Consider the following 13,520-nt stretch of genomic DNA (forward strand, 5'->3'; position numbering starts at 1 on the left):
ATGTCTCTGTTCTTCCGTATCTCCCTTGGATTTTCCCCATGAAAAATGGCGGGATTCAAGTAACATCCAACTGTATATTCAATAAAGATTTAGAATTAAAACTAGGAAATTCTATTAAAATAATAAAAATGACCTGCATGTAACGGGTGATGAAGTTGGTCGCTCCATCTTGCTTGAATCATAGCCCAAAGTCTAGTGGTCATTCTTTCAGGCGTGCCAGTCAGATTTTTCTTGATCTGCTCCTTGGCTCTGTCCACTGCATCATAGATGTAACCCATACATGGCTTCTCTTCCGTATCAACCAATCTGACCACATCCACCAAAGTATCTAGCACCTGACAAGTAAAGTGTACGTTGTCCCAAAATTCCTGTTTTGCAACTATTCGCTCAAATTTCTTTCCAGGCGACTTCTTTGCAAAGTCACTTTTCTTCCATTCTTTAGATACAAACAATACTTGAATATGATGTCGATTCTCGTGGATACTCTGAATTGTATAAAACTGGGTTGCAAACCTAGTTACACAAGACCTATGCAACTCCTTGTTCTTCGTCAACTTCCTCATCAGATTAAGAATTCTTCTGTGGTTGTAAATGTAAACCACAATTTCTCTTGCATCAGCCAAAGTATTTTTTATCTTCGGTATTTTTTTCACCAATATCTCCTATCATGAGATTCATACAATGTGTTGCACACGGAGTCCAAAACAACTTGGGATGTTGCTCTTCTAAAATCTTTCCAGCAGCTTTAAAGTTTGACCTGCTGTCTGTAATGAACTATAAGAAAATAAGAAAAAGAATTTAATTAATAAAATGATTATAAATTTAAAATAACAAATAATATTTAGAAAACTAGAAAGTAAAATTACCTGCACAATGTTCTCCTCTCCAACATCTTTTATCACCTCATTTATCATTTCCACGATCAATTGAGCATTCTTTACATGCTCTGATGCATCAATTGATTTCAAGAATATCGTTCCAAGAGGACAATTGACTAAGAAATTTATCAAACATCTTCCTTTACCGTCTGTCCAAAAATCGGACATAATGCTACACCGATATTCCTCACAATGTGGCCGGAATGAATCCACAAACTTTTGAGTATCTTCTAAATGTTTTTTCATCAATGTGACACGGATATTATGATAAGATGGAGCTGGCATACCTAATATAAAGTCATAAAATTAAGTATTTAAGTAATAATAAAATAACCAATAAATCTTTAATCATATTTAAATACCTCTTCCATATTCACCAATGGAATTGATCATATCTTGGAAACCTTCGTTACGTACAGCATTGAAGGGTAAACCAACCGAATAAGCCCAAGTTGCAATTTTATCCCAAGCATTCATCTTTAACTTCTCTTTTATTGGATTATTTTTATCAAGTGAACTTTGCTTTTTTTTTTCATGATTAGTCTGATAAATTAAATCGACCTCGCACATTGCTAGCACCCACAAATTTCTTTTTCTATGAAACATTTCTTTTTGAACTAACTTCTTGTACAACGACTTCCTCATCCTCATCTTCATCAGAAAGATCAACTGTGTAAGATCTAAGAATTTCTATATTTCTTTTCTTGTTCTTTTGTATCTTATCTTTTTCTTTAATTGATGCCATGACTTTCTTTTGGATATCCACAGTCACATTCGGACAACCGGTGACTTACCCTGAGGTATGAGTAAGATGTTGCTTCAATCGTGTGATTCCTCCACTTACCATCTTACCACATAATGTACACCAAATGCTTTGTTTTTTTGTAGGATCTCTCCACTCTCCCCATTCCCATGCCATATCTCCATTCAAACATTTTGTCCCAGTTCCGGCATCAGACGATATTGTATTATTGTTTGTGTTTGTAGGGTTTACAGATGCATGTGAGGATGGACCATCCATCATCAAAGCTGTTGCAAAAAGCATGGTCAGTAACAAGGTAACAAAACAACAAGATAGTTTAAGAATAAAGCACTTGTTACAAACTTAGACTTTTACAATAACATGATCCTGTAACAATAAAAACTAACAACTAACAACCAAGATATGTAAAATAGAAGTTGTATATTTAACACAAATACAACATCAAAGAAACTTGTAAGTTATAGCAACTAGCAACTTAATAGTTAACACTTAAGTACGATATGGCAATATCTAAAATGCATGATCAGTTAATATTTAAAACCATGAATCCATGGGTTAACAATAACAACTAACAGCCAAGTTAAGAAAAAAATGAAAAATATACAACATATTGAAGACAAGGATACAAATAGAATCGAAAAGAAAGATAAAAATTTAGGCAACATGAGATTCATTCGAAGCTAATAGTATCACGGCCAAAAATAACTTCAGTTAATGGAACAATAGTAGCTGAAGATGAACAAGTTTGGGCCAATTCGAATTTTGAAGCTTAATAGTGGAAGAACCAAAGAAGCAAAGCTACCTGTTGAAGACGGAGAACAATAGTTGTTGAAGACGAAGAACCGTAGCTCATGTGCTGCTTAACAGTTGAAGAACCGAAGAAGAATAATGGGACAACCAAAGAAGAATAATGGAACAAGAATCACAAATCAGTGTTGAAGTCGCAACTCGCAACTCACTGTCGTCTGGGGTTGAATACGAACAAAGACAATCCGATGAAAAGCTAGGTATACGATTGTCGATTGGGAATTTGGGGTCAAAAGTAGACTTTAGTCGTTTGGGCTCATGAGTTATGAGTATTAATTCCAAAAAAATCAAAGTTTATGGGCTTATCCACAAATTTGGCCCGAAAACAGAATTTCTGAAAAATCGGTGATATAACCGATATTTAGGATTCAAAAATAGCGGTAAAATATCGGTAGTTATCGCCGATATTTGCCGTTCTGATATTCTGGGCCGATATTTGATACCGATATTTTTAAAAGGGCCGATAACCGATATCCCACCTGGATAGCACCTGGATAGCGCTGATATTAACTGCCCAGATCGCTACCATGCATCATATTAATTATACTTAGAACATAATGTACTGTATTGTAAAACAATATTTATTTTGGAAAATTGTATGTTTTAAATTTAGCTTGTCTAAATATATGTCTTAGTTAATTTATTAAAATCAGATGTATTTGCTTAAATCGTTTTTTATAACGATTACCTTCATATTTGTAATGATTAGAATTCTATTTTTGAGAACTATATCTCTTAATAGTATTATAAAGTAAATATAAATGTTTTCTAAATAAAAAGTTATATATGAAAACACTTTGGACTTAAACTTCTTTCAAATCAAACTTATCTAAGACATTATCATCTTTATTATATAAATGATATTCACATATTTCAACATCAAGAAATTGATTTTTGAAGGAAAATGTAGTTTATTTGATATATGTGAATCTTATTTATATATAAAAGAATATGAATGATATTTTCACTAAACTTAAGAGAAAATAATTATTAAGGGACTATGCATGGTGATGTATGACTTCCTTTCTAATGAATGTCCGAGATTTAGTAGAGGATTCCAAATCAACTTTATTAACAACTATTGTATTTATAATTATATTTTACATCTTAAAACATATTTGTGAAATCTTTGCTGAAGTTTTCTAATACAAAGTTGAGATAAAAACCAATAAAACTATCTAAAGCCTTGAGGATAATATAGAATGAATTAAACCTTACTAGATATGGTTTATTTTCTAATCAGTAGAAATTATCTTTCTTTATTCATTTGGGGATTATACCTTAATCATTATTACTTGTACTTTGTATATATACACCAACTGATAAATAGATAAAAAAAAAAAAAATATAAGATTTTGTATGTAAAGGCTCTATCCTTATCTTACTTAAAGTTTTGAGGATTTAAAGCTTATGCTAGACTAAAGTTTCTAAACCTAAAATCTACTAATTACATACTTGTTGAATACTCTAAAATGTTACTTAGATTATTTATACAAACCCTCTGATAAAAGCTAAGTTATCAGAAAACAAGCTTCTAATGACAAAACAAGTAGGAGGAACATGGAACTTGAAACGGCTCTAGAACCATAGCCTAATATAGCAATAGTTGGCACTAGTTTTAACAAGGAATTTTTTAACATGATTAATAGCTATTTATAAACAAAAATTGTTCGCATATATGGTAGGAATCATCTATAACATGAGCAATATGAAATCTCTCATTGATGAGTTCTTCTTGATGGTTTCTGGAAAATCCATCAACTACCAAAATTCAATATCAGATCTTAAACCTAAGTAATGAATTAGAGTCATGAACATGAGATATATTCCACGTATAATAATCAAGTAGGATGTTGATTAATCTTCCTCCTATAGTAAGGCTAGAAAGAGTATGTATATGCCCTCAGCGCCAACCGACATGCCTACCCCAAATTAAAATCGTTAACATACTTTGAAATTTTGTTACCAACACCTTTCATGGCAACCTTGGAAACTAAATGCCTCCATAGAGTGTCCGTTACAAATTTTGCCAAGCTCAACGGACATATTCCCTCTAACCACAAATTAACCATTGCAATGATTGCACGTAAGATATATGTGGCTACAACAAACCCCTCTCCAGATAGAGCATCCAAAATATGTTGTGCTCTCAAACCCCCTCTTCTATACGGAGTTCTTTTAGGAAACAACTTAATACAACCATTAACATTGTCAATCTCCATTACAAGGGGAGACTCGGAAAAAGATGGTGTTCGATATGGATGGGTGGCTTGTATGAATGTACGTTTAGACTCTAAAGTCATAGTTGTATCACTACTGTATGAAGCAACACCTGAGGAACATAACATTTTCAAAGTTTTACGGGTACGTTAATTTTTCTTGATGCATTAATAAGTCACTTTGATTTTGTTTCGTTGTATTTTAGCTACTTATTTCTTTCTTATACATGTAGACAAAGGAAAGGTATATTGCGGAGACAAGGTGGATTACTTTGAGACCTAGTTTTGTTAGTTTCATTTGTGAATTGAAGCCCGTTCTTATGTTTAGTGAGTAAATTTAATAAATTGGATAGAACCTCCAAAATATCATAATCAGCCCGAATATTCTATTCGAATGAGAACCAGGGCCGGTCCAAATGTATATGGGGCCCGGGGCGAAAAGGAAAAAAGGGCCCCTTAAAGGACAAATATCATAAAGATTCAAAAAAATATCATTTATTTTTCACTATAAATGCGTACAATTAGCAATAACAAGCAAGCCAAATTATTTATCTTTTGAGCTAATTTGAGTTTGAACCAACTTTAGACCCAAAAAATCATTTAGGTATTAATTTTTTTTTGTATATATACACTACATATCCCAAAAAATTTGGGCCCCCTGGAGACGTGGGCCCTGGGCGATCGCCCGGGTTGCCCACCGTCTGGACCGGCCCTGATGAGAACATCTGTCGTTGTTATATTATGAGCTTAAATAATATAAAACCACGGAATGTATATTCCTATATTATTTTTTGAATTTATTAGTTTTAAGACTTAACACACATAATTTGTTCATGATCCCAAAACGTCAAACAATATAAGCTTTAATACAGGTTTAATCTAGAAAACATGCTTTTTTAAACACAAGTTGATATGAAAATATAAATTTTACGCGTAATTCACCCATGTTTTAAATAAAAATGATAAAAACAATAAAATAAACATTGATCAAAAGCAATTGTTCGAGCATTGCATGTATAACGCTTTACATGGATTAAAAACTCGTGAAACAGGGAATTTTGAGGGAAAAGCTACAGAATTTTGACGCGTGTACAGGTCCCTACACATTGAAACCCCCATGCATAAACCTTCCTTCACCTTCACTAGTACACACACAGCGATATTCATTCATTTGCACACTGCTATACCAATCACTCACTCGCATTTCAAGGTTTTTTTTTTTCTCACAGATCCGAGAATCGCTCCTTCGCTTTTCCTCGAACTCAACGCTTTAATCTGAATCGCTCCATTTCAGGTCTTTTTTATCACGATTTATGATGAAATTGTGTCGGGGATTTCTCAATTTTCTCAATTTTAGTTTTTTGAGTTTTGACCCATTGAATTTGTAGAATTTTCCGGGTCATCCCCTCTGCAACCTCGTAATTCTCCATCATTCGTCTGAATTTCAACATTTCTTCAATTTTTTTGTCTGATCCGGGTTTCACTTGGATTTCCATCCAATGCGTCGTCCACGTTATGATTGAAATATCTTTGGAATTGGGGATCTCGAAGCGTTATGTGTAGGTTCATATCTGTTGGTTCATTTTAGTGAATCTAGGGTTTTGATCGGAAGGATTAACGATTCAAGCTGTTCCACTTTAAACATTCATTATGGAATTGGGAACTTTGGGGGTTTCAAGGTATGAATCACCTTTTCATTTAGAGATTCATGTATACATTTGATCTAAATGACTTAATTGGTTCTTAGGAGAATGCCTATGGGATCACAGACGTAGTTCCAAACTAATTAGAATTTGCGTATGGTATCGGGTCTGAAGTGAAATCAAGTTTCCTGTTCGGAAACAGGAAACTACAAATTCGAGTTATCATGGGATGCATGTGCTCGAAAGGAGTTTCACCTAACCAGTATTCACACAAACACCCTAAGAAATCATCAAAACGGTGGTTTAGATCTTCAAGAAGGGGTGAAGTAGTGGTGGAGGTTGATAATGGTTGCAATGGTGCTAGTGCTACTACTCGACTTATACCAGAGGGTAATGAAGAAAATGTAGCAGCTTCAGCACTAACATTGTGGGATGATGATGATGGTGAGAAGAAGGATGTAGCCTCTCAGAAGTCCAGCATGCAATTAATTCAAAGACCCGAGAAGATTATTGAGGGAAATGGAGGAGGAGTACATGTACATCAGCCTGGAAATTACAAAATATATAGCATCAGATATGGAGTTGATGAAGTGCAAGCTGCTGGTGGATGGCCACCATGGCTGACTGCTGTAGCAGGGGATGCAATTAAAGGGTTGTTACCAAGAAAAGCAGAGTCTTTTCAGAAAATGGACAAGGTCTGAATTCTGAAACCCTTCTCTCTTCTCTTCTTTACTTTAAATTATCCCTGAAAAGAGTTAAATAATACATTCTTTTATCTTATATGGTTGGTTTATTGCAGATTGGACAGGGGACATACAGCAGTGTGTACAGAGCACGTGACCTTGAAACTGGGAAAATCGTTGCACTAAAGAAAGTAAGATTTTTAAACAAAGATCCAGAAAGTGTTCGGTTTATGGCTAGAGAGATAAATGTTCTTCGTAAGCTGGATCATCCAAATGTGATGAAGCTTGAAGGTTTAGTCACATCAAGAATGTCAGATAATCTTTATCTTGTGTTTGAGTATATGGAGCATGATCTTGCTGGGCTTTCAGCTTCCCCAATGATTGAACTTACTGAATCACAGGTATCTTATACTATTTGAGTACAAGAAATAGCAAATTATATAATTCGGTAGACAGAAATCAATAAATGAAATCATTCTTGCAGATAAAATGTTACATGCAGCAGTTGCTTCGTGGGCTTGAACATTGTCATAATCGTGGGGTTCTCCATCGTGACATTAAGGGATCAAATCTTTTAATCGACAACAATGGGAATCTTAAAATTGGTGATTTTGGGTTAGCGACTTCTTTTTGCATCAATCAAAATAATAAACAGCCATTAACAAGTCGAGTTGTTACTCTGTGGTATCGACCTCCTGAGCTTTTACTTGGAGCTACCGATTATGGAGTTGGTGTTGACTTGTGGAGTGCTGGTTGCATTCTTGCAGAACTTTTTGTTGGCAAGCCCATAATGCCCGGAAGGACAGAGGTACTTTTTATTCATAACATTCTCACTTTTGAAGGGTATTTTAGACATTTCATCTCCCTTTTCAATTCCCAACACACCATATTTTGTACCAAAATCATAGAAATGGTGTAATATTTGGTACAAACAGTAATTGCTTTCCAATGCATTACATAATTTTTAACACCAAAAAGAATATTTTGGGTATATGTATTTTTTTTTCTTTCTAAAACAACCCTTGTTTATTAGTTTTTTTTTTTTTTTTTTTTTTTTTACATATGAGACCCACCTCCTTTGTTACAATAACTTTATAAATTATATTATGAAACAATTATAATCAAACCATTCGAATACAATTTGTTATCTTAATATTAAAATAACCATCTAAACAATTTTGAAACATAAAAATTAAAACATATTGCTACTGCATATTAGTAAATAAATTTTAAACATAAAGATTAATTTTCGTACTTACTTATACGTAACAGTTTAATATCAATATATGATATAATATCGTAACAAGTAATGTCTTTTATTTTTTGGTTTTGGTGATTTGTGTAAACTATTTACAGGTGGAACAAATGCATAAAATATTTAAACTTTGTGGTTCACCGTGTGAAGAATATTGGAGAAAATCAAAGCTGCCTCATGCGACTATTTTTAAACCAAAACATCCTTATAAACGATGTTTGGGAGACACATTTAAAGACTTGCCTCCATCTGCTTTGAATCTTTTGGATTCCCTTCTTGCAGTTGAACCCAATAATCGTGGATCCACTTCTTCTGCACTACAGAGTGAGGTACAGTTGACCACTTTGACCTAAAATCTTCACTAAACTACAATTTTCATCCCTCTGTTTACTTGATTTTTCGGTTTCAGTCCAAAAATGAATTTTTTTTCTTTCTCTTTTTGGACCCTATTCATAATGTTTTTTCTCCCTCTCACCAAAATGTAGTTTACTCGGATTTTTATATAATGTTTTATTTAATATTCAATGTAGTTCTTTACAACCAAGCCACTTCCATGTGATCCTTCAAGTTTACCAAAATACCCTCCAAGTAAAGAATATGATGTCAAGCTACGAAATGATGAAAAAAGAAGGTAAATATCATTTTATTTCATTTAACCAAACAGATGAAGATCCATTTTGATTTTTTTTTTTTTTTTTTTGGTTGATAGGAACAAATTCGGTTCTACAAAAGCACGAGGATCAGAATCTTCTAGAAAAGATAGAATAAAATCAAGACCTTTTCCAGCACCCTATGCAAGAGAACAACAACAACATCATCATCAAAAACCTCATCATAGTAGTAATGTTAAAAACAGTCCTGAAGATACAGATAATGTCGATTATTATAATAAACACCACAAGGGATCCAATTTATCCAAATTCTCAAATTCACATTCAGGAAAGTATCACCAATTGCACAATGCTGAATCATCTTGCAAGAAGCGTGAAAATCCCCCTGGAAAGGTATCTAAAACATCTTCCTTCTATCAAATCGCATGTTTATATATGTATGTATATACATTAATATGTAACTAGGGTTAGGTTCAAATGAGAATTACACAATTACACAAAGGTTTGATCATTTTAAATCCGAAAGCCCTGATTTGAGACTTTTGATATTATTACACATCGATTAAGGAACATTCTTTGAAAATGGAACCCTTGTTTTGGGAAAATATTACAACATTTGATTATTTTGATCGAGGGATGAGATCACTTCTCACAATTCTCAACTTTTTTGCAGATCTCATTTGAACATGAACCCTATGTTATGTATATGCGTATTTATGCTATGAATATAAGGAATAGTGATTAAGTAATAAGTACATGTATGTGGTGTATACAAGCTTGTATATAAAACATGTTTGTACAATGTGACAGGGATCGAGATCATGCATCATGTTACATGGGAGACCTATTGGTATTTAACCATAAGTAAGAGGGTAAAAAGTGTAATATTATTCTTATTAGGTTAAAATTAAGACATTCTAAAGCCATAATAACATAACAACCCTCATTTTTTTCACCTATAGTAAGTAAGCAAGAGGATTTGATTAGTTGAATTTGTTTTGATGACAGGGATATGCTCCAAAGGAAACCCGGATCCATTACTCTGGGCCATTACTTCCACCTGGTGGCAATATGGAAAAAATGCTCAAAGAGCATGAAAAACATATTCAACACGCTGTGAGAAGGGCTCGTTTTGACAACAAGTATAGTAAAAGGGGGTATCATGAAAATTACAAAAATGATCAAAGGGAATTGTTACTTCACTAAAGTTTCCGATGTGCCCTATTGTTCTATGCAATTTTGATCAGGATTCGGGACTTCAAGTTATGAGAATGAGAAATGATTTGAAGAGAAACAAGTTTTTTTTTTTTTTTTTTTTAGAGTTTGTACAGATTTTACACGAAAGGTTATACTTGAGAGATATTCATGTAAATAATGAATGGGAGAATGCCCTAACGACTAAATAAAGAGTATAGTGATTCATGGTTCACAAAGAACTACCATGAAAAGTGTCCTAGAGAGGTTTATTATTAGTTTAAGTATGAAGTTTACAATTACATTGAGATTTTATATATAGAGTAGTCTCCACAACTTAAGTGTTTTTTTCGAAAGGTGACTTGAATCTTCAACATTTTCCACAACTCAACAGATATGTATTTTTAGAATGGTCAACTGAACTTGTAACCATTGGCTAATGGACGCCTTTCTAACAACACATGATATCGAAGGATCATAAATTCACATTGGTTGATCTTAAAATAATATTAATCATTCGTAATCCTTGCAATCAATTCTAATCCTTAATTTGTAACCCTAACCTAAATAGTAAATCTTAAAGGAGATTTCGAGACCAAAAACTATCCATGGTGGAAGGTGGTCGACTATAATGAGAGTAAAATTCACATGTTGATCCTACAAATTAACTCTACATGTTAAGCCAAATCATTAATCATATCTCTCTCATAATCTTAATTGAATATTAGTTAGGGATAATCTAGTAAATGAAAAAAATGTGAGATCACATATCATGAATGTCTATCTTTTTAGTATCTATCACGAAATAATTATCCTTGCAAAAAACCCTAGTTTTGCTAATTTATGATATATCCTTGATAATCTTGCTTTTCTTCCAAAAATTTATTTTTACTTTTGCAATTTTTTTCACAAAACTAGTTTCTTTAAAAAATTTGCGCTTTTTTTTGCCAAACAAACAACAAATCTGATGTTAGAAAACCGAGGTATAGAATGTTTGGATCAACGAGAGTTGTGAATTACTTTCAGTTTAAAGCATTTCGAAGTTACACTCAAAAACTTCAAATAGGATAAAATCACTGTTTGCAAGAAAAGAAAATGTAGAAGATGTTATGAAAAGTCTGTACCCAAATGATTTCGAAATTGATAATATAATAGGAAACCAACTTTCTGTCGTAAAACTGCATATGGTAATTACAAGGAATGCAACTTCCTGTCCAAAAACTGTCACATAACATGTCATAAACTAACTTAAAAAACATGTCTAGAACTAGGATCCCAAAACCGAGTTTATTCCAAAAAACCGTATTTTTGAGGCATTTTTTATATACCAACATAACACATAAAAAACTTCCGTCAGGGCTCTGCCCATTAGACCCCGCTCTTAGGGGCGCTGCTCCCGGACCCCCGTCAGTTCAGTGGTTTTGCTCCTAAGTAGCAGTATATTTTCAACAAAGACAAATTTAAACAAAATGTGCACTCCACATGTAACGCCCCAAATATCATGACATAAAATTTTATTCTTTTTTATTAATAAATCGTTAATACATTTCTTTTTCATGAAACCAAGGTAACCAAGAGTTAGCGAAACATTATCAAATCAAAGTAATTCACAGGATGCGGAAACATGTGGTATATGCCCTACAATCGTCCTGAGCTCTTTCATTTGAAAACTGGAGTACCTGAAACATAAACTGAAAACTATAAGCACAAAGCTTAGTGACTATAAGCATAAAGCTTAGTGAGTTCCCCAAAATACCATAAACATACAACCACAGAATACCATGCAACATACATATAATTGTCATGGGCTCCCCTGCATGGTCTTTATCCGGAATGTCATGGGCTCCCCCATGGTCTTTGCCTGGAATGTCATCGGCACCCCCTCATGGTCTGATATACAACTGCCTCGGGCTCCCTGCGAGGTCTTCCATGCAAGTATCATAGAGACAACTAGCATGCCACATATCACAAAACAACTATCATACCACATAACACATAATGGGTCGGCATTGGTGCCTTCGACCCATGGATATAGTGAGGAGACTCACCTCACACCGCAACAACTCACTGGAAGAATCCCTAGTTGCTACCCTGACGGCTTCCTGAACTAGCAATATCAATAATACACCCAATTAACAATTGGACTCCAATCCATTACCACAACTCCATACCCGGGGTAAAATGACCACTTTACCCCTAACCTAGCCTTGACCAAGCCCATGACCCAGACTACAATCCGAAAGCCCTAAAGGCCTACTAATCAACTAATGGCCCAATTTTCCAAGTCGGGCCCAACCTCCTTATATAGCCCTGCCTTAAGGCCCAACCATTCTTTCTAGTCCAAACACTTTGTATCCCGATGGCCCATTAACAACTCAAGCTTAAAATACCATAAACTAGTAGATGCATCAAAGCCCACTAACGGCGCAATTTTCCAAATTGAGCCCAACCCCCTATAGGCCTTATAATAAGCCTAAAATCCCCTTAATTATAAGACTAATTACCCTAATTACCCCTTAGAATATCTTGGTCAAAGGCTAAGGTCAAAAAGTCAAAGTCAACAACCTGAGTTGACCTAACTCGTCGAGTTTTATCCTTCAACTCGCCGAGTTCATCTAACAATCCACGAAATCGGGAAAAGCCGAGCCAACTCACCGAGTTTATCCAGAAACTCGTTGAGCTCACCAGAAAATCACCATGTTGATGCATTAAGCCTTTTTTTATCATATCTAAGGCTCCAAAACAAAGATCTGAAATGCTTCCAACATACAAATCCATAAAGTCGACATCTTGATGGCTTTGCAAGCCTCAAATGGATCTAAACTCAGGATATAACAACCTACTTCCATGGAAATGTCCTTTTCTCAAACATGGAAGAATTTCAATCCAAAACATGACCACTTTATGACTCAAGGGATCAAATGACACTGAGAATGGCAATTCCAAGCTTCACAACCATGAGAATTCATCGTACTTTGCCATTGGGACCAAAAAGGTCCATGAATCTAAACCAAGAGAGATCTAAACTAATAACCACCAAGTTCAATACAGTATACCTTAAATGATTGCTAAATGATGATGATGTTTCGGATCTTCAAGCTCAAGCTTCACTAACTCTCCTTCACCAACTTCCATATTTTCTTTCCAATGCTCCAATCCTACAAAAATGATCTTCACAAGGTCAATAACATACACAAAGATGATATGTAACATCCCAAGATTCAGGTACAACTATTCCATCCTCTTTCTTTTCTCTTGTTGTCAAGTTTAACCCTTTAGAGGAAATATGTGGCAAATAAGTACGTTGGGCGTACTCGGGAGTACGTTGCGCATACTCATGCGCTTATTTTGGATGCGGAGTCGCCAAGGTATGCTAGGCGTACCCAGAGTTACGTCGGGCGTTCCCGGCCCAGGTGCAAAACCCTAATCTGAATTGTACACTATTTAAATGGTGCTAAGGCTCATTT

General features: G+C 34.5%; 1 protein-coding gene across 5 annotated transcripts; it reads left to right on the forward strand.

The window, feature by feature from the left end:
• Positions 1-5,798: 5,798 nt before the first annotated feature.
• Positions 5,799-10,389, forward strand: LOC145061447 (putative serine/threonine-protein kinase At1g09600). 5 transcript variants are annotated; one of them, XM_079008921.1, is made up of 9 exons: positions 5,799-6,346; positions 6,415-7,005; positions 7,110-7,394; positions 7,478-7,801; positions 8,350-8,577; positions 8,779-8,879; positions 8,958-9,252; positions 9,670-9,723; positions 9,868-10,005. In XM_079008921.1, exons 2-8 carry the CDS (start codon positions 6,535-6,537, stop codon positions 9,715-9,717), a joined length of 1,752 nt encoding a protein of 583 aa, XP_078865047.1. In that variant the 5' UTR covers positions 5,799-6,346; positions 6,415-6,534; the 3' UTR covers positions 9,718-9,723; positions 9,868-10,005. The 5 variants fall into 5 exon arrangements, with proteins under 5 accessions (XP_078865047.1, XP_078865048.1, XP_078865044.1 ...); XM_079008922.1 differs by having other exon boundaries at positions 9,670-9,731; positions 9,868-9,952; XM_079008920.1 differs by lacking the exon at positions 9,670-9,723 and having other exon boundaries at positions 5,806-5,961; positions 6,056-6,346; positions 9,868-10,389.
• The last annotated feature ends 3,131 nt before the right edge of the window (positions 10,390-13,520 follow it).

This window comes from Lactuca serriola, chromosome 7 (genome assembly GCF_051521515.1).
Source record: "Lactuca serriola cultivar US96UC23 chromosome 7, Lser_US96UC23_V15, whole genome shotgun sequence".
Classification (NCBI taxonomy): domain Eukaryota; kingdom Viridiplantae; phylum Streptophyta; class Magnoliopsida; order Asterales; family Asteraceae; genus Lactuca; species Lactuca serriola.

Excerpts from the sequence above, each read along its gene's own strand:
- LOC145061447 (XM_079008919.1), top strand. The coding sequence starts at position 6,535 with ATGGGATGCATGTGCTCGAAAGGAGTTTCACCTAACCAGTATTCACAC. Across the intron at positions 7,802-8,349 it reads TAATGCCCGGAAGGACAGAG|GTGGAACAAATGCATAAAAT; the intron begins GTACTTTTTATT and ends AACTATTTACAG. Across the intron at positions 8,880-8,957 it reads CGAAATGATGAAAAAAGAAG|GAACAAATTCGGTTCTACAA; the intron begins GTAAATATCATT and ends TTTGGTTGATAG.